Raw genomic sequence first — 19810 nt, forward strand, 5'->3', positions numbered from 1 at the left:
GAGGAATTCAAAAACAAAAAATGCAAAAAAGCCTATGTTCTCCGAGAATCAACTTAGATTTGCTTCAATTAATTTCAAAGAAAAGTAAAATGAGAAGATGTGGTGTTTGGTGAATGAACACAAGGACTGTTTCACTTCTAGTGCACAATCAATATTTATCCCTCTTTCCAAGATCAGTTTATGATTAAATCTCTATGGACTGACATCCTGGCTCTGTATCCTGGCATCACTGCCTTCTTAATGCAAGGCAGGCATGGCCTAAGAAAGTTCCATAGGTCTGTTCTTTATGTAGCTCTCGCCAATGTAAGTATGGACCCTTATGTGCCATAACGAGTCTTTTATTGCCAGTACAAAATTGCAAAATTCCCTACAACATTCAGCTAAAGCTTCACATCTTTTTTTTCTGTGGCCTATCCTTCAAACGACTGCCTTACAATAAAACTAGGCCATTCCTTACAGGTAAGCTTCATTACTCCGAGTCCGGGTTTTCTTTGTCATTGTGCTTGTGTTCCCTCTCTCCCTGACCCAGTTTCCATCCACTGCAAGTTGTGTTGTCTGGGATGCTACAGGAAGTAGTAGAGGAGAGGGCGGGCCTTACGCAATCATTAAGGAGAGCATTTAACATAGATTATTTTCTATAGAACCAGGACCATGTCGCGGAAACTAGAGGCGGTGGTAATAAACCACATTCCCTCAGAGTGCTGCCGCAACGCCATGCTTATAAACGGGTTTACCTGACCGTAGGGAAGGAAGCAGGCACAGAGTCTGGGTACATAGAGTATATGGGGTACCCAGTGACAGCAGCAGTTTGGGGGTGTCCTCTGTACTGAAATGCGGACTGTAAACATCGCGTTTGTGTTTCTCCTATAGGCATACCTAAACCCAGCAATGACTGGCTGCTCGATTCTCCACACTAGTGCCTGTATCGGTGACCCCATCTTCAGGGGCGCAGCTTGCTTGCTCAGTAAGATTGAGGGGGGCTTTAGAATACCCAACAATAACACTGGTGAAAATACATTATGTGACCAACAGAGCAGGAGAGGGGCTCAAGGAGCGGTAGGAAAGGAGACGAGTGCGGATTGTGAGGGGTACTTAAAACTCAATATTTTATAAAATAACAATTTTAAGACCTTTAAAAGAGAGACAAGAGTGTGTGTGCGGTTTTATCTGCAGGTGTATGTAAAAATCCCAAGTGAAATCCGGCAAACATCTGACCATACTAGACTTAAAGCACCTGTGCCTAACTATTTAGTACAGACTGCATTTATCAGGAGTGTGTAACACCCCAGAACCTCCGCCCATTTCACCCCTGTCAAGCCACGAGCCTGAAAGGCGCGTTGAAATGTCAGCTCGGGCCTCCAGACAGATAGGGGGGGGCCCGCGGGGCTCCGTGCTGCCCCATTCATCCTAGTACCACTGGTATTTACAGCGGCTGCGCCCCCGGGGAGTAAAAAAGAAAATTGTAGGGTTTTCTGTGAAAAATAACAGCTCTGTAATTGCACCACAGGTGCTTAACAAACATGCTCATTGCACAAAACTGCCATAATTGCTGCATAGAAATGGTTTCCTTGCAGTCATGAAAAAGAAACGCGCTCCGCTGGATTCAACGCGCATAATGCGGTGCTATTGTAATCACGCAGCTCTGCGCGGTGTTTGTCTTTAGTAAATGCTACTTCTGCTTTACAACAACCTGGGCCTTCGAGGGATTGTAATACTAGTCACTTTCCCTAAATTAAGTTCACTGACGACGTGCACACGCACAAGCACGCACGCACGCATTCATCTTGCGGTAAAAGGGTGGGCAGAATTCCCCGTGATATTCACAGTGAAAGAGGGCTGGGTGGACTCATGCACACTGTCCGACATTGAGAAAGCCTGAGTCAGGCAGGAGTCATTGCGCTGCCAGGAACCACTACTAGCCACAGTCCCTACTCCCTGAAAGCTGCATCTCCACAGTGACATGGATTTTCAAGAGTAATCGTTTTAACAGAATGAGTTTATGCAGAATCATGACATAAGGGTGAAATGAGTACACTGACTAGGGCTACTAGGAGTTAATTAGGACTATAACTGGGGCTTTAAGTGGGCCGGGTCTCACCGGTGCTGAGCACCGGTACTTTTTGACAGTGGGCCTCGAAACGGGTCCCTAGAAGGCTCGGCTTTGTTCCGCTCTTTTCCGGACCGCAGTGACAGCGGGCACATTGATGCGGGTGCCCACACTGCTCAAGTGAGTCTCCCTAGTGGAGAAGTTACGGCATGACGTCATGCCAGGTGAGGGTTGTAGGGGAAGGGAAATCCTTTAAAGAGTCGTTTTCTCTCTGGATTTCCCTTCTCTTTTTGAAACTTACGAGCAACAACATTGTCGTGGTGCCACCAGGGCTTTAATTGGAAGATTTTTCAATATTATATATAACAAGCCATAGTTGCTGCTTATTTATCTCATGCAACTAACAACCATTGGCAAAATCAATAGTCCTGACTTGTTGTAGGTATGAGGTTACTTCTTGTATCATATATCTGGATACAATGACAGAATCAGCAAAATACAAGTCAGGTGGCGGTCTGTGCTAAGCACAGATTTTTAGTTTACGTGCTTTTAAGTCACACCCTTAATTACATTGTCGTCCACGCCCCTAGAGACACCCACCCCCCTCCCCCAGTTTTTTCATTCTACTTAACGCCCTTATTATAACACGCATAACCTGATGCAGCGTGCACATAAGGTATACTGCGTGAACATGTATCTTTTAACTGCTGCCAATATATGTGAAGATGTGCAAGTAATAGTACGTTTTATCGGACCAAATTTCACATATATATGTAACATACACACAGATGTGGTGAGAGAGAAAAAAGAGAGGTGGGAAGGTTAAGAGTAAACGGTTAAATATAGAGGAGAGATTTCACTAAAAGAGATAGACATGTATAAAAATAAAACGACAACCTCATTACACTAAGGCTCTGTATGCTCCGCGTTCCACAAACAAGCCTGTGACGGCAAAACACAAGCCGTGGAAAATGTCCAGGTTTATGCCAGCTTTAATCAACCGTGTGCAGAGATGCACAATTCACACCTTAAGAAGGCAGCATGCCAGCCCTCCCTCGCTGTGATTAGAGCCGCACTTCCGGTACCTATGCCTCACTCTCTGCGCGGCTTCCTGTCTTCACCTTGCTGACCGAGTGACTCGCGCGATTGAGGAAGTGTGAGGAAAGCCGCAGACCACATTCCAAACTATGACAAACATATCTGCTGACATCGAGTCATTCCTACGGCAGCGCCAGCTTTGGCGCCTGCTCGTGAAGGGGCTGGGCGCGCTCTAGACATGTTAAGAAGTGACCTCGAGAGGCGAGCCTCAGTGTACACACCATCATGATAACAGGCCATGAGCAATGCACCTTTCCTACCCTGTCACAGGATGTGTGCTATCGATTTATGTATCACTCTTTACAAATGAATGGTGAAACTCGCTGTTGTCTTTGTAACGAGGCAAACCCTCCTTGCAGCCTGAAATGCTGTATTTACGGAAACTTTAGCAATCAACAGGGTTATGTTACAGAAACGGATTCACTCATTTTCCAGCTGATCTTCTGCCACACGCATTACCTGGCCACATATATATTACAATGGCTATGATTTACTCCGCGATCTGATGAAGTTGCGTCTTTTATTGGGATTTCTCCTGGTTATGGCTTACACCTTACCTCTGAGGAGCCAGCCACTCTGATGACTAGATTAGGTTTCTACCACCAATCCCTACATTTTAGAATCCTGTGTCGTTAATCAAGAAATAACTGGACTAGGACCTATCCCTCCATTTTAGAAGCCTAACGCATATGTTAGTTTATTACCAGAGTATGATATGATATACATCTACATTTTAGGATTCTGTCTAATTAGTGCATTATCAAGCTAAGACGTCCTACATTTTAAGAGAAAGCGTATTTTATTAGTAAATTATCAGGCTAAAGCATACTCATACATTTTACGAGCCAGCGTCTTTCATTAATAACTAAGCTAACAATTCCACACCCAGCCTTTTATTAGCTTACATTTTTCATTAATAAATTGCCTGCCTATAAAAGTACCCCTACATTTTAGGAGTCAAACTAGCTCGAAACCACATTGATTAATTGTATACAACAAACCCCTTCAGTTTACGGGGGTTCTTTATTTATTAGAAAGCTAAATGGGGTGGCTTCCTCCAACATTTCATTACTAGGCTACATGGCTAACATTTCAGTAGTAGGCTACATGCTAACATTTCATTAGTAGGCTACATGGCTAATATTTCATTAGTAGGCTACATGGCTAACATTTCATTAGTAGGCTACATGCTAACATTTCATTAGTAGGCTACATGCTAACATTTCAATAGTAGGCTACATGGCTAACATTTCATTAGTAGGCTACATAGCTAAGATCACATCTCACTTTCAGGAGCCTGTAACTTTCATTACTAGACATTCTCTCTACAATTTACCCATGTATTTTAGTTGCCTTTGTCGTTAGTTATTAGGTTAACTGGGTACAATGTACCCTTACCCATCGGAGTCTTTCATTAGCGTATTACTTCTCTACACCCCTATATTTGAGAAACCTGCCTAAGAATTACCCCGCAATGGGGATGCATTCGGGGAGCACAACATGCAACTCCCTGTCTGTATTCCCCCCAGTTCCAGCACAGCATGGATGTCACCATCCATGCCTTGCAGGGACTTTTTGGCCGTTCCCATTGCGGTGCCTGTTGCGGTGCTCTTCAGCTGAGTGATTAAACACATTTTTAGTCAGGTTATAAAACTGCCGGTGTTTGGGGGTGTTTTGGATGCGTTCAAATGCGGTATTGGTGTCTGGGTGCGGAGATGTGGTTATTTACGAGATATTGGACACGTTGACTAGAAACACGCTTCAGGTCTTTACAAGGGGAGTAACTTTGTGCATGTGACATCCTTTCTTGACGGTTTACCAGATGGTAGTGTTTTACTTTATGTGCAAGTGTTCCGCAGGTGCTGGGCCACGCTCTAGTTTACTATGGGGGTGAGTGCGTGGCTCTGCTGTGTAACCCGCGGAAGAGAGTGCGGGACGGGGGACCAGTGGCTTTGATGGAGGCAGCACAATGTTCTTATTTGTTTGACACCTTGGTTAGGCTTATGTTCGATTCATGAAAATTACCATTTGATGGCAGTTGTTTAGCTAGCACAGCAGATGGGCCTACAGTAAGACTAATTGAGAATCTTTCAGTGGCACCAGCACACTACATTTTTCGACCCTCTACAGTACCATGAACTGTATTTTTTCCTGCACATAACATTGGTGGCACATTATTTGCAAAGAGCACAATGGTCTATTAGTGGTTTGGCATCATTTTACCCTACTGGCTCCTCCTTACAAACTCGTTATTTTGCTTGTATTTTCTGGCCAAGCGAAAGAATAATGTTTGTTACTTTCAATGTTTTATTGTCAATATTTTGATTGCAACAACATATGACTGCAGTTACCTGATTGCCAAAGCTTAAGAGTTTGTCCTTTATCTGACTGAAATTCCCTTTGACCGTTAAGACCTTTTTGGAGTGTCTAATGAATCGTGTATTTAGTGGCAAAAAATCAGCGGGAAAGGTAAGCATGTGAAATCAAGTCAGGCAGCACCTCAAAAGTAAGTCTTGCTTGAAGGTTCAGGCAAAAGGTGCCTAGGTGGTGTTTTTGAAGTGGGGGCTTGATATCGGACCGCGAAAGGGCTCCCGGAGCACACCTCTGCTCCAAACTTGCCTCTCCTTGGGAAAAAACGTAGACATAAAAAGGTGCGCACTTTTCTGCCTGTGATAACCGAGTTGTTTCAGTTAACTTTCTACTCTTTGTCCTTTGGTGTAAATTAGTAGTTTTGTTGGCCATAGCGATGACCACACAATTTCCCATACCTTCACCGAAAAAACAATATGATCAGAGTTTCTTCATTAGCAATGATTTTTTTTTCTTGAGGGTCATAGTTAAATGTTTTCCATATTGGTGCATGTAGCACACTACTGCAGATAGGTGGGGAATCAAGTGTCTTTTCAGGCTGGTCCTTTGTTGTAGGAGGAGCATCAAGCAGGCCTTCCTTTATGTTATGTATTGTCTTCCCCCACGACTGAGCTAAAGTTGAACAACTGGGCACAGCAAGAGAATTCAGCTCTGTAATAAGGAGATAAAATCTAGGCTTTTGGTAAAGAAAAGTGGCCTTTATCCCAAACAGTCAGAGAAACTGGCTAAGGTAATTTGATGTACAGTATGGGTCGAGAAAAAGTATTATATCTATTCTATGACTTTTTCCCAAGTTTCCTGAAAGGTATGCAGGAACAAACAACACATCCGATTAAGTTGGTGTCTAACAGGCAGCGTCATGCAAAAATGTCTTCTTCGCTGTCTAAGAATTCTTAGTTGCTTGGACTGTCAAATGGCATACAAACCATTTGAAAGAGGTGGTCTTCTAAGGGCGCACATACCTAGAAGGATAAGTAGGCTATTGCTTCCATGCAAGCTTAGTTGCATGCATTGCATACAAATATCCCTTGTTTTGATCAGTGTGGTGATGGCACAGATGCGAGTTTGGGGGCGGTGGGGATGCCGGAGCATCGACAAGTTCATAGAAAGGTACGATAACAGAGCAGACTTGTAATGGATAGCTGCCTCCTGTACATTAGCCATCCCTTTAAAACAAAGCCGACGAGATTTATATCATACGCTAAGGTTTCAGTATAAAACCAGCCCCAACATTTCTTAACAGGCCAGCCTCTTTTAAAAGCCACTAGGGTTGGAAGTGAGTCAGCCACATGTCTGTTTTGTTTTTCATCATCAGCATTAACCCAGAGAAAGAAATAACAAGGGGCAGAAATGGGTGAAAATAGGGAGAAAAATCTTGAAAACATTGATAAACTGCAAGAGTAAGACAGATGGGAAGTGTGTAGGGTCACATTTGCCCTGTTCGCACCAAAACCCGTGGTTGCCTTGCTAGGCTATTAGTTGTACTCATTTCTACTTCAATGCTAGCCCGTAGCATAGCAGGAAAGGGAGACTTGGTGCCTGGAGACATTTCTGGTACAGTTGTACCAGGCAATCCATTCTCTTGGTGGAGAGGAGGTGGTGTAACGGCCAGTCCGGCTGACTTTAGAGCTCGAGTCTCAGGTCAGCTTAACATTCTATTACTCTGGGCAAATCACTTAATGTCCCCGTGCCTACTAAAAAGGAATGTGTCCTTGTATAATGTAACTGGTGCTCATATAAAGCGCTCCAATACCTTCGGGTCGAGTTTGCGCTATACAAAACAGCAAAAACAACCCAGCAGTAAATTATGCATGGATGTGTGGGATGTGGCGTCGGCCAGGACTTTAGCCGATCAATAATGCGAGCTGGCTCAGAGTTCTGTTTTTACTCAAGGCTCTCAGTCCTAAATTACTTGTTCAGGTTTGAAACTTATTGATCTAAAAAATACCACTGCGAGTACTAGTTTGTTTCACAGTATCCGGGTATTTAAGCAGACGTTAGGACAATCACAACATCACTGGGATACAAAATGAAGTGATGGTGTCTGCCATTTAAAGCTATAATGTAGTGCATCAGCAGATAAATCAATTATCGGAACTCAATCAGGAAAATATTTTTAGCAGTGTGCTGTTCATAAATTGCTCTGCCTAGGCAAGCTAAGCTAACTTTTAGAACCTTGCCATGTTCCAGGGGTTTGCCCCCTGCGGTGTGGATACATTTTGGTGCCACTCACCATCTGTAGGGGAGGGGGTTGTGATGTGACTCAACTTCCCATAATGTGATTGGCCAACAGGATGAGGTGGTTTTAAGTGGTCATACGCCTTCTTTCAAAATGCAACAGACAAGTTAATATCCATTATTGTGACATGGATGACTCACACTGTTCTACCAGTTCCACGATACACAATTCAACTCCACATATTTACATTCCACAACACATAATTCAACAACAAACCACATACACCTCAACAACACAACAACACAATTACACAACACACCACATACATCCAATCCACACCACAGAATTCCACATCATGCAACAAAATTCAACAGCACTCCACAACACAAAAGAATTCCACATATTTACACTCCATGACACACAATCCCACTTCACATAATTCTAGTACACTCAAAACCACATTACTATTCACACAATTACACTGCACCCAATGCCACACAATTCCACTACACAAATACACTCGACACACCACAATTCCACGCCACACAATTCCAATACAACCCACGTAATTCAACTCCACACCACATACATCCACTCCACCCCATAACATACGGATCAAAGACATTGTCATTTACAACGCTGATAGTTCAAACGCTCGAAAAATCAAGACTTATAGGCTTTGCCAATGCTTGTTTAGTGGTGGGGTGATTGTACGTGTGTGAAGTACAGTTTCTTTGAGTTTGTGCTGGGGCTATCTTGTGTGTGCCAGGAAGTGAAATGGCTGAGTTACATTGAGTGTGCATGAGTGCGTGTATAGGTAAAGCTTGTACTGCCGCTGCTTATGATCCAGTACATGTCCTACGTAAATGTGTAAATAAGCTTATGTTACTGACTGTACTGTACTATATTTGTGTTTGTGCATGGGCACTCGTGTTGCACCTTTTCTTTGTCTGGGGTATGTTTGCACTACTGCAGACCACCCTCTACCTGTTCTTTGGATGCAAGTAAGCTAGAAAAATCTTTTTGTGTTTGCTCTGATTTGGGACATTATTCTTGCTCGTAAGAAGAAAGGGTTTTTAGATTTGATCTACGGGTGGTGCGCAGCCAAGAGAGCTCTATGTGTGAGACTTAAGTTCAAATTCAGGGCAGTTAGTGGGAGGAGTGAGAAGATGATGAAAGGAGAGAGCAATAACCCAGAGTGGGTGGAAAATGAGGCTGGATGCAAAGCACAGCACAGGAAACCGAAGCCACTGTAAGCCAGGAAAATGTGGGGATTTACCACAACCGCGGGATTCAGAAAGGTTAGACATAGGAGTGGTAGAGAGCAGAAGTATCACTAAACACCATGGAGATGCAAGGGGCGTAAAGGATTTCAACTTCAAGACACAGTGGCAAATTTGGAGTGACTAATAAACCAGCGGCATGGATGCATCCTTCCTAAAAAAATATCAGTGACATATAAGCAACTTTAATCATGGTTCTTATACGTAAGAAAGGGCATGCCTGGAAAGACTTACAAACTAACCACAACCCACACATAACCGTCTTGTTCTTTTAAATACTGTTGAATCATCATTAAAAAGAGAGTCTGGTTTGATCAAGTTACAGGCCTTAATTGCGAGTAGTTGGCATTTTGGAAGGTTCAGTAGTGCCAATATTCCAGTTAGGCAATTGCACTGATGCAAAATACTTCAGTGTTTAAGTCTACCACTAAGCACCAACCCTTGTTCGAGGTAGCGTGTACAGAATTCTGAGTGTGAGGCTGTGCTTTTAGAGGGCTTTACACAAATGTAGATTATTGGTAAATGAATAAAACCTGTAACACTATCCTTTCTAATGTCTGGCCAGAGACAGCTTTAGGTTTAAGAGTCTCACCAACTTTATCTTATTTAAAAAAAAAAAAAACAACAACAAAAAACAATACATATAAAATACATGTATAGACATACATAAAGGTGCTCGGCACTCTTTATGCATTGGTCTGGTCGACTTGAATTCGTGTTACAATTGTCTAACATATTGCACAGGGTTTCTTCGGGTTCACATAAAATAAAAGTTTACTTCGTGAGATCTGCCACAGAATCAAGCTATGCCTTTGCTCGATCCCACAAGGTCTCTGACACAAACTGAAGAAAACAACATCCTTTTGAGATTGGGATCTGCAATAAGTTAAGTAGTTGTCATTCTTAAAGTAATTCGAATTGTCAGGAAAATATAGTAAGCAGTACATAAAAAAGCAACACTCCTTTGAGAATATGGGTACTCAAGTAACACATACAGCTAGAGATTTTTGTTGGGTGTTTGGAATTAGGTCAATTAATACACGAACACACATTTAAGAATACGTTTTTTTTCCTTGTAAGAATCCATTTGAATAGATATTTACAAATAACAAACGTAAATGTTTGTGAAAGTAGGTGACAGATTCTGAATGTATGTGGGGCATCCTGTTCCTCTGTCGGAAAAGGAGTCAGATGTGTACCTGTGGAGCGTTCACCGGGCATAAATTCGTGATCAACATTGATGGCAGCAAAACCAAAAACAGATGCAAGAATCAGGGTATCCATAATTAGGATTTCGATGCTCAACATAGCCTAGAGCACTAATCAAATCTTTCTCAGTACCATTTAAACATTAGAGAATTCACATCTCTCTCGATCCTGAGACTTTACGCAACATCTTTCATAATTATCTGGAAGGACTAAGAACATTATTTGAGTAGTAAGAAGTTACCTTTAGATTGTTTTTTTATTTACTTAATTTGTAGGAAGAAGTGGGTTTTTGTTGCTTAACCTTTTGTACTTGAATTGAGCATTTAATGTTTTCATAAAAATTAAGTGTTGAAAGGAGCTGAATTGTCCGGGTATTCATGCTGACCCAAGGGTCGGTGAGAGAATTGCTATTTAATAAACTATGGTTGTGCTATGATGTGCACTTAGAAAGTAATTTCTATTTAACTTAATACATTCTAGGAAGACCCTGAAATAGGTTGTGCCTACTTTTATGTACACTTTTAATCTGTATTTTGTTGTACTGAGCCAATTTTCTGAACCATCAATCAGTTGATTAAAAAAAAAAAACAAGTTACGTACTTTTGGTAATGCCTTAACTGGCAGAGACTATCTAGCCGCAGATTCCTTACCTTAGAATTATTCCCAAGTCTAGATAGGGAAATTGTTTCATGAGCAGTACCCCTGCGCGCCAGTAGGGGCGGTCTATCGGCTCCACGTGGCCACAGGAGGGGCATGCGCGGTGCTTATATAGGCGCCACCCCAGTGCGCTGACATTTTTTTTTCTGTTTTTCCACGCCAGGAGAACACAACCATGAATAACGCTGACCACTGGTGTGGAAAACTAAGGCTGTGAAAGACGAAAGCCCTGGCCCTAGAAATTCACACACAAAGCGGGGAGGATGGGTGGGTCGGAAAGGAATCTGTGGCTAAATAGAGTCTCTACCAGATAATACGTTACTGAAGGTAAGTAACTTATTCATCTGATAGAGACTTCTAGCCACAGATTCCTTACCTTAGAATAGATACCCAAACAAGACCTCCCCAAGGGTGGGTCTGCAAAACAATTTCAAACCAAAATGTCCTGCAGGACCTAACAGGCAAATTGTCTGTCCCAACAAAACTTTGTGAACGAGTGCAAAGAAGCCCATGCTGCTGCCTGGCAGATGTCCAGGACAGAACTCCGCATGCTAATGCAGTGGTCTCAGCTTTGGCTCTGGCGGAATGCGCATGCAAGCTCTCAGGGGTTCGTTCTTGGTCAATGCGTAGCAGATTTTAATGCAGAGCACAATCCATCAGGAGATGGTCCGCTACTGCATGGCCTTTCCCTTCTTTGCTCCAACATACCCCAAAAAGAGTTGATGGTCCACGGGAACTCTCTCATGCGCGGACGGTAGAATGATAACACTCTTTTTGGTTCCAGCCAGTGAAGTCGATCCTCTTCCAGAAAGGGGATGTAGTGGAGCATAAAAAGTAGGCAGAGTGGTGGACTGGCATACATGAAAGGGAAGGACGACTTACGTTCGAAAGGAAGCTCTTCTCCGAAGAACCAGCTTATCCGAGAATATATTTAGGTATGGAGGCTTGGATGACAAAGCCTGAAGTTCACTGACCGGGCAGATGTTATTGCCACCAGGATGCCGTCATGATGGTAAGGGTTACAACAAACAAATGATGGACGGAATGCTGACAATGCAGACATTCTCCCCCAGTCAAGAGATCTGGGTTGAATCCATCGTTCTTTGGCCCACTACGCCACCCCAGTTTAGACATGGCCATATGCAAATCAGTCTTGACCCTGTGCCTCATGGGAACAGTCCAGCCCGAACTGCCAAGCCACGTCTTCCCTGGACCGGAATCAAGCATCCTAGGACCGGTTTCTGGCTATCAGCCGTCATCAGCCAGGATAGCTTGACTCCAGTGGTCTTGACTGGGGGAGAATGTCTGCATTGTCAGCATTCCGTCCATCATTTGTTTGTTGTAACGCTTTTCGCCCTAAGTGGGATGGGTATTCCCAGACGTGGGACCCGTGCTCCCTACGCCACTGGAGTCAAGCTATCCTGGCTGATGACGGCTGATAGCCAGAAACCGGTCCTAGGATGCTTGATTCCGGTCCAGGGAAGACATGGCTTGGCAGTTCGGGCTGGACTGTTCCCATGAGGCACAGGGTCAAGACTGATTTGCATGTGGCCATGTCTGAACTGGGGTGGCGTAGTGGGCAAAAGAACGATGGATTTAACCCAGATCTCTTGACTGGGGGAGAATGTCTGCATTGTCAGCATTCCGTCCATCATTTGTTTGTTGTAACGCTTTTCGCCCTAAGTGGGATGGGTATTCCCAGACGTGGGTCCCGTGCTCACTACGCCACTGGATTTAAGCTATCCTGGCTGATGACGGCTGATAGCCAGAAACCGGTCCTAGGATGCTTGATTCCGGTCCAGGGAAGACATGGCTTGGCAGTTCGGGCTGGACTGTTCCCATGAGGCACAGGGTCAAGACTGATTTGCATGTGGCCATGTCTGAACTGGGGTGGCGTAGTGGGCAAAAGAACGATGGATTTAACCCAGATCTCTTGATGGGGGAGAATGTCTGCATTGTCAGCATTCCGTCCATCATTTGTTTGTTGTAACGTCATGATGGTAAGGAGCCTGAGTGGACAGATGTGCAAGTGCTCAAAGGGAGCGCACATCAGGAACGTCTGGACAAGCATAAGGTCCCACTGAAGCATTCTAGAGGGAGAAGGAGAAAACGTATGTTGCAGACCTTTCAAGAACTTCTGCACAATAAAGGATTTGAAGAGGGCTGGCTGGTTAGGCAACTGCAGAACGGCTGAGATAGCAGAAAGATAACTTTTTAAGGTGCCCAGAGCAGAGCCTTGCCGGGCAAGGAAAAGAATAAAGAGAAGGACCTGAGAAAAGGGAGCAGAAAGGGTTCCACCCGCTTTTCTGCTCACTAGGTCACAACTTGCTCCAACGGCAGGCGTATACAGTTTTGGTGGCGGGATGCCTGGCTGCCAGAATAACACCACAGACTTCAGGTGGAAGGTCGAAAGCTGGTAACTGTTGCCGCTCAATCTCCATGCAAGAAGGCAGAGCATTGACAGGTTTGGGTGGGGAACCCTTCTCTGCTGCTGCGACAGAAGATCCTCCCGAAGGGGCAACCTGATTGGAGGACCGATGGCCATGCTTAACAGTTCAGGATACCAAACTCTCTGAGCCCAGTCTGAAGTCACAAGAATGACTTGGGCCCGGTCGTTCCTGACCTTCTTGAGAAATCTGGGCAGGAGTGGTATAGGTGGAAAGGTGTACAAGAGGCCTGAGCTCCACTCAAGACGAAAAGCGTCTCAGAGCGAGAGCCACCTTGGAAACTCCAGTGCACAGAACAGATGACATTGTGCATTCGACGGTGGCGAACAGATCTAACCAAGGTTCTCCCCACTGCTGAAAAAGACCTTGCACCACCTTCGGATGGAGACACCATTTGTGATCCGCTTGACATCTTCGGGTGAGTTTGTTCACCCAGGCATTCAGAGACTCCACCGGTGTTGAACCACCAGGGAAATGCACTGACATTCTAGCCATGTCCAGAGATGCAGGGCCTCTTGACAAAGGGTCCATGACCCAACCCCGCCCTGTTTGTTATAATACCACATGGCGCTGATGTTGTCCGTGAACACCTGCACTAGTCTTCCCTTGATGGAGGATAGAAAGGCTTTTATTGTCAGCAAGATAAGATAGCCTGGAGCTGCAGAAGGTTGATGTGGAGTTTGGATTCTGCCAGTGACCAGAGGCTTCTGATCTTCGTCTCTCTCAGATGGCCACCTCATCCCAGGAGTGACATCTGTCACCGCTGTCAGATCTGGTTGGGAAAGGGAGACACAATCGTGGTTCGTTAACCACCACTGCAGATCTTTTGTAGTTCCCTCTAAGATCTGGACTACATTGGCGAGATTTCCCTGATGCTGCTCCCACTGGAACTTAAGGTCCCATTTCAGAGCCCGCATCTCGCAGCTGGCATGTGTCACCAACAGGATGCATAAGGCACAGCAGCGTCAGAGTAAGTCTCACCGAAATCCAGGATAGAGGCTGAAACATCGGTATTGTAGCTTGGATATCCTGGACTCACCATTTGGGAGGATAGGCCTGAAACTGCAACATGTCCAGAACAGCTCTCATGAAAGGGAGTCAAGTGTGACTTCAGCACGTTGATAGCAAAGCCCAGAAAATGCTGGAGGTCCACCGTAGTCTGGAGTTGGAAGGTAACAGCTTGGGTTGAGCCCTCCTTCAACAGACAGTCGTCGAGATAGGGGAAGACTGTCACCCCTGATCTTCGCAGATGATCTGCAACCACCACTATCACCTTGGTAAAACCAGAGGGGTGCTGGTAAGGTCAAAAGGGAGCACAGCGAACTGCAAGTGTTCGTGGCCCATCGTGAACCGCAGGTAAAGCCTGTGGGGAGGCAAGACGGGAATGTGGAAGTATGCGTCCTGTACATCCAAAGCTATGCTACCATCCAGTCTCCAGGGTCCAGGCAAGATTTTAATTCAACCATGGAGCCAGGCCTTAAATGTTGACGCTCCTTCGTCTCTTCAGCTGACGAATAAGGTGAAGTCAAAGACCTCTTCGATTTCCTGCTCTTCTTCTTGCGGTTAGGCTTACCCGAGTGACCGGACGACTTCAAATGCGATGAAGATTTTGGCTTTGCAAGCGAACCCAGAACCTCCCTCTCGATCAAAATCGAGACCATCGCACGTCATGCCGCCAGGAACTTAAGGGACTACTCCCTCAAGGCCTTTGGGTTTGTGGCGCGGAAGTTGATGTAGGGCAGTGACAGGTGCCGCAGGACTTGAAGCCGGCCTTTCTACAGGGCATTCCTGCCACACCAGGAAAAAAAGACTCTCAAAAACCTTTCGACAAATGTTGAAAAAAACGGAGTCAAAAATTGACAGAAGGGGTAGCTCTCTCCGGATCTCTGCTGACTGGAGCAGAAAAAAAAGAGCTGACCTCATTGTGCTGGGGTGGCGCCAATATAGGCACCGCACACGTCACATACTGCGAGGACAATGCTGCCAACGCCACGTGCAGCCAATCGATACTACTTACTGGCACGCAGGGGTACTGCTCCAGAAAAATTCTGGATCTAATCTGACGTCTGAGGATAATTCTAAGGTAAGGAATTTGCAGCTAGAAGTCTCTATCAGATAACATGAATTAATTAATTCATAGTGTTTATCTCACAAATCCAAAATAAACAGGTAATTTCTGGCAAATGGACCAAAATGTGGTAAAGATTAGTGGAAAGTGACAAGATGTGGAAAGGCCTGTGTACAAGGCATGAGAGAATAAAGTACATATTTTATCTGATGAGGAGATGCGGGTGAATAGGGGCTTCTTAAGAAGGAGATCATGTGTCACACTGGGGTTGTGAAACAGTGAGGAGATAAGCACTACTAGTTATCACTGGTGCTAAGAGAATACAGAGAAATGGCGATGACAAGGACAGATAACGTGAATGTGTAAAAGATGAGATACCACACAACTTCTATGGAGAATTTAACAATTGCCTAGAAGCCGTTTTGATAGTAATTATATCAAAAAGTAAGGAGTGATATATATTGCAAGTAGCAAGGGATGGTATACATGACTATTGATAACCATTAAATGGTTACATATGAAGTAATCTGGACCCTATTCAAGAATAAAGTGGTCAATCTGCTTCAACAAAAGTATGTTTACAAACAGGAGCAGTCTTAGTATTTTTGGGAATTCGAACTTTCCCAGCCGTAAGACTGGTGCGGGGTGCAGGTTTTCTGAAATACTATTTAGAAAGTTTCTACATAACAAGGGAACCCAGGAGTCGTCCGGCACCTTGGGTAAACACTGTATTACAATACTATGTGTAATGTCATGACATCTCTAAAAAATTCTATTTCCTGTGTGAAGAAATGTACATTGCATTGATTTAAGCACAGTGGGAATGAAGCACGCAGCGCAAAAGCACTTTTTTTCTCTTTTCCACAGGGAGAAGATTTGTCCCTGTGAAGAAAGCCCTTCCCTTATACTGACACCAAACCTAAATGTGAGACAGTTTTTGTAATCCTGAAAGGTGAGTTGCTCTTCCTTTCACCGGAGTAAATTTACAATCATTTCTAGGGTGGGAAGGGTTCAGATCTCAATATGTGAACGCCCACAAACATGTTTGTGGGTGTTCACCAACTTACACGACAAGCCACGCCTTGTAACACCCATTTCCCAAAAACAGCATGGGGTTTACTACTGCGAAGTACTCTGCACTCGTGGAAATAATATCAGCAGTAGTACATCCATTTTTGTCAGTCGGGAATCCTTTTGTGGATTGATAGTAGACGCTAACCTTAGTATTTTTAGCATTAAAAACGATTTTTTATGGCCAAAACTACCTTTGTTGATCAGGGTCTTAGTAACCTACCAAGTACACACGGTAATAGAAGTCTATTTTAGTGTGTTACTATGTCACACTTGCGTTGGTTCATTAAAAGATTTAAAAAAAAGAAAGGGGAAGTATTACATATGTTCTCATATTTGTTCCTACCCTTTTCCTGTTCATCTTTGCTTGGTTACGGTACATTTTCCATTCCCGTTTAAGCATAGCCCACAAATCCAAAAATATAAGCAGGAAAATGAATTAATTGCATAATCGAGGAAATGTTGAACCAATGCAGAATTAATTGTTTCCATGGTTGAAACCCACACATTGAAATCTAGCACTGTAATACGTTGTCTCTGTAGTCCTATAAAATGGAAAACTGACAGGTTTTTCACATTCTTGGCGTAGTAAACAGGCCAGTATAATGAGTGTGTATTATCTTGCATTCACTGGAAAAAATTGAGCCAATTGGGTATCACTACAAACTGGAGCCTGTGGAGTATAACTCGTCATGTAGATGTTATGATTAGTGCACTTGCAAAATGTCACTTACCGGAGCGTGGAATGCCTGCTGGAGCGGGATATGCTGTTGCCAACGGGGGATGGTAAGTTAGTTCCTCTATGCAGGTCTTCAATGGACCTACTCCAAGGTTTCGATTTATCCAACGAGTTTTCCACATTATTCTCCAAGCATTCGAAGTCAAAACTGAAAGGAAACAGAAGAAATACTAAAAATTAGGGATCTGTGACAAACTGAAGTGTGCATCATTTCACTTTGTATCGTGACTCACTATCGCCGCCTTGATACCTTTTATCCAATTACTAAGGTCTTTTTTTCATCTGCAATATGGTGCTGTGGCCAAAAGGAGAATGTGACAAAAGTTGACACTAACGGTGTGTGGAAATAATTTAGAAAGATTTACGCATACACACTAGGCTGCTCCACCTTAATTTTGCTTTAACTAATTAAGAACCAACGTGTGCATTCGCTTTATTTTTTCCCCATCAGAATGTGTCCAACAAGTCAACCATATGAATATAACTTTTATACATTCATTTTGCCTTCCTTCCATGCACTGAATCGTAAAGCAAACATTTAGGTCTTCAATATGTTTGGGTTCTTTTTCATGTTTTAATGCGTTTAATTTACATAACAGCATTTATCAACTATATATTTTTCTATACATTGTAGTAGACTGTACAGTGTGGAACTATAAATATTACTTCCAAACATTTAAAAATACGGACATACATTTACATTTGCACATATAAATGTCTGCTGATTTGCACAAGGTCAATACTTTGTTAACGATGATGACTAGCAGGCATTGTTACAGTCCCATTCATCCCTCCATTTGGAGATAAATTTCAACCTAGAGGTAGGCAACCCAGCAACATCATATGGAGAGCTCAGCTTTTGAGCGTGCCAAAATGAAAGTACGAGCCAAGCCATCGAAAGGCTAGTATGTGGTTCGTTCTTCAAACAGGCCTCAGAGCCCAGCCGGAGCAATACCTTTGGCTTGAGCTTAGTTCGCCTTCCTACAATTCAATATAGGTGTGGAGAAAAGACTGAATGTTACCCCCCCACTGTCTATAAGCAAGGAATAATGGAAGGAGTATGACTGACAGTATTTGCTGGCCTCAACATTGCCATTATGAACTTGCACTGATCACAGAGTTTCGCATGTGCCACTCAAGTGCCACACATCCCAATACAGAATCATTATTTCACAGTGAATATATATAGCACATCTGGAGTAGGCAGGGTAAATGTATACTGAAGCATCCTCAGTCAACAATCCCTCTTGTACATTTTCTCTCTACTCAATCCCAAGCCATAGGATGAACCTCTACTGCTGCATATGGCCCCCATTGTAGCTGGCAAAAAAGGGGGCTACGTAGTATATTTAACAATAACTGTGTGAGTGAGGAACAGAACGTGTGCGCATGCAACACATTTTGAGAGTTTGAAAATCTTATTGTGCTTGGAGGGCCACATTAGCCAGGAAGCCCATCCCTGGCGACATCTAAAGCCTTTATTGATTGTTAGACCTGTCAGCCCATTGGCAGTTCCCTCCTCATTTTATTATTTTTGTCCCTTCCCCCCTCCTCATTTTTTCTGTCTACCTAACTATTGGGTGCTGATGTAGAGGTTCTGGGTGTTTTTTTCCACTTCACCTGAGGAAAAGACGCAAGGTGCTCCTCTGAGGGAAATAGATGGGGAAGGTGAGAGGCACAAAATGGTGGCTCCAACTGTCACCTCAGCACCTGGGCCATGACTACCATGAGAGGTTCCGGAACCTTCTGGGCCCCTCTGGCAAGTCAGGCCCAAGGTGATAAATAGAGGTGGCAGGAGGGCAGCCATTTTAGGTGAGAGTGAGGCGGCAGGCTAGTCAGGAGTAAGGCACGTGAGTGGGGAGGTGGCTGCGCTGGACAAAGAGTGGACAGATCTCAGGATTTGCCAGGGTATCTACGGCAGTGACACCACCCTCAACCACCTGACCGGTCCCTGAACACAGCCGGGACGAGGGAGTGAATTAACGCCTGGGGCCGCCTACTCCCTGAATCCATTGTTGCCGGGGATTGCAGGATTGGCCGGTTGTGGCCAAAACCCCCCTTTTGACTGATAGAAGAAGTGATAGTGCCCAAGCCCAGGAGTCTATCGGGTCTCCGTCACTGTCCCCGTGTGGGATCCAGCACCCGTTACCCTTCGCCTTGTGTCCCTGGTCTTGGAAGGGTGAGACGCAACCCGTAGCAAGAAAACTGGGCCATATTGTTTAACTCTCCCGGAGCCTTCCTGGTCGCGTGAGGGCCGCACCAGACTCTTTCCCCCCCCCCACTTCCCCGAAAATACTTGTGTCCGGTCCCTACCTGAAGCGGACCCCAACGTCATGGTCGCGTGGCCGGTGGTCCTCTGTGTGGACTTGCGGTGCCAGTGAGCTGAGGAGGTGAGGGGCCGGGAGCCAGCGACTCCGTCGAAGCTCCGGCGAGAGCTGCCTCAGGAAGCAGGCAGGAAGGAGAGGGGGCGGGCCCGGCCAGGAGGCCGCCGTCCTCTGATCACGTGCCGCGGGGCCGAAGCGCCGCCCTTTGCCGGTGAGGAAGAGGAATTCAGCGTACGACATTGCTTTCAGGGGGGAGTTCGAGGGAATCCCAATCCCCGTCTAAAAGTTCACCGCGTCTGAAGGTCAGGAAGCTGAATC

General features: G+C 44.6%; 1 protein-coding gene across 1 annotated transcript in view; it reads right to left on the minus strand.

Moving 5' to 3' along the window:
- FMNL2 (formin like 2) overlaps nucleotides 1-19503 on the minus strand; it is a 136577-nt gene extending 117074 nt beyond the window's left edge. Inside the window, exons 1-2 of the mRNA XM_085646226.1 lie at nucleotides 19482-19503; nucleotides 17164-17338 (exon numbers count right to left, since the gene is read on the minus strand). Coding sequence (XP_085502352.1) covers nucleotides 17164-17338; nucleotides 19482-19503 — 197 coding nt within the window. The remainder of the gene's footprint in view (nucleotides 1-17163; nucleotides 17339-19481) is intronic.
- Nucleotides 19504-19810: the final 307 nt, after the last annotated feature.

The sequence above is a fragment of the Triturus cristatus genome, chromosome 3_1, assembly GCF_964204655.1.
Source record: "Triturus cristatus chromosome 3_1, aTriCri1.1, whole genome shotgun sequence".
Classification (NCBI taxonomy): domain Eukaryota; kingdom Metazoa; phylum Chordata; class Amphibia; order Caudata; family Salamandridae; genus Triturus; species Triturus cristatus.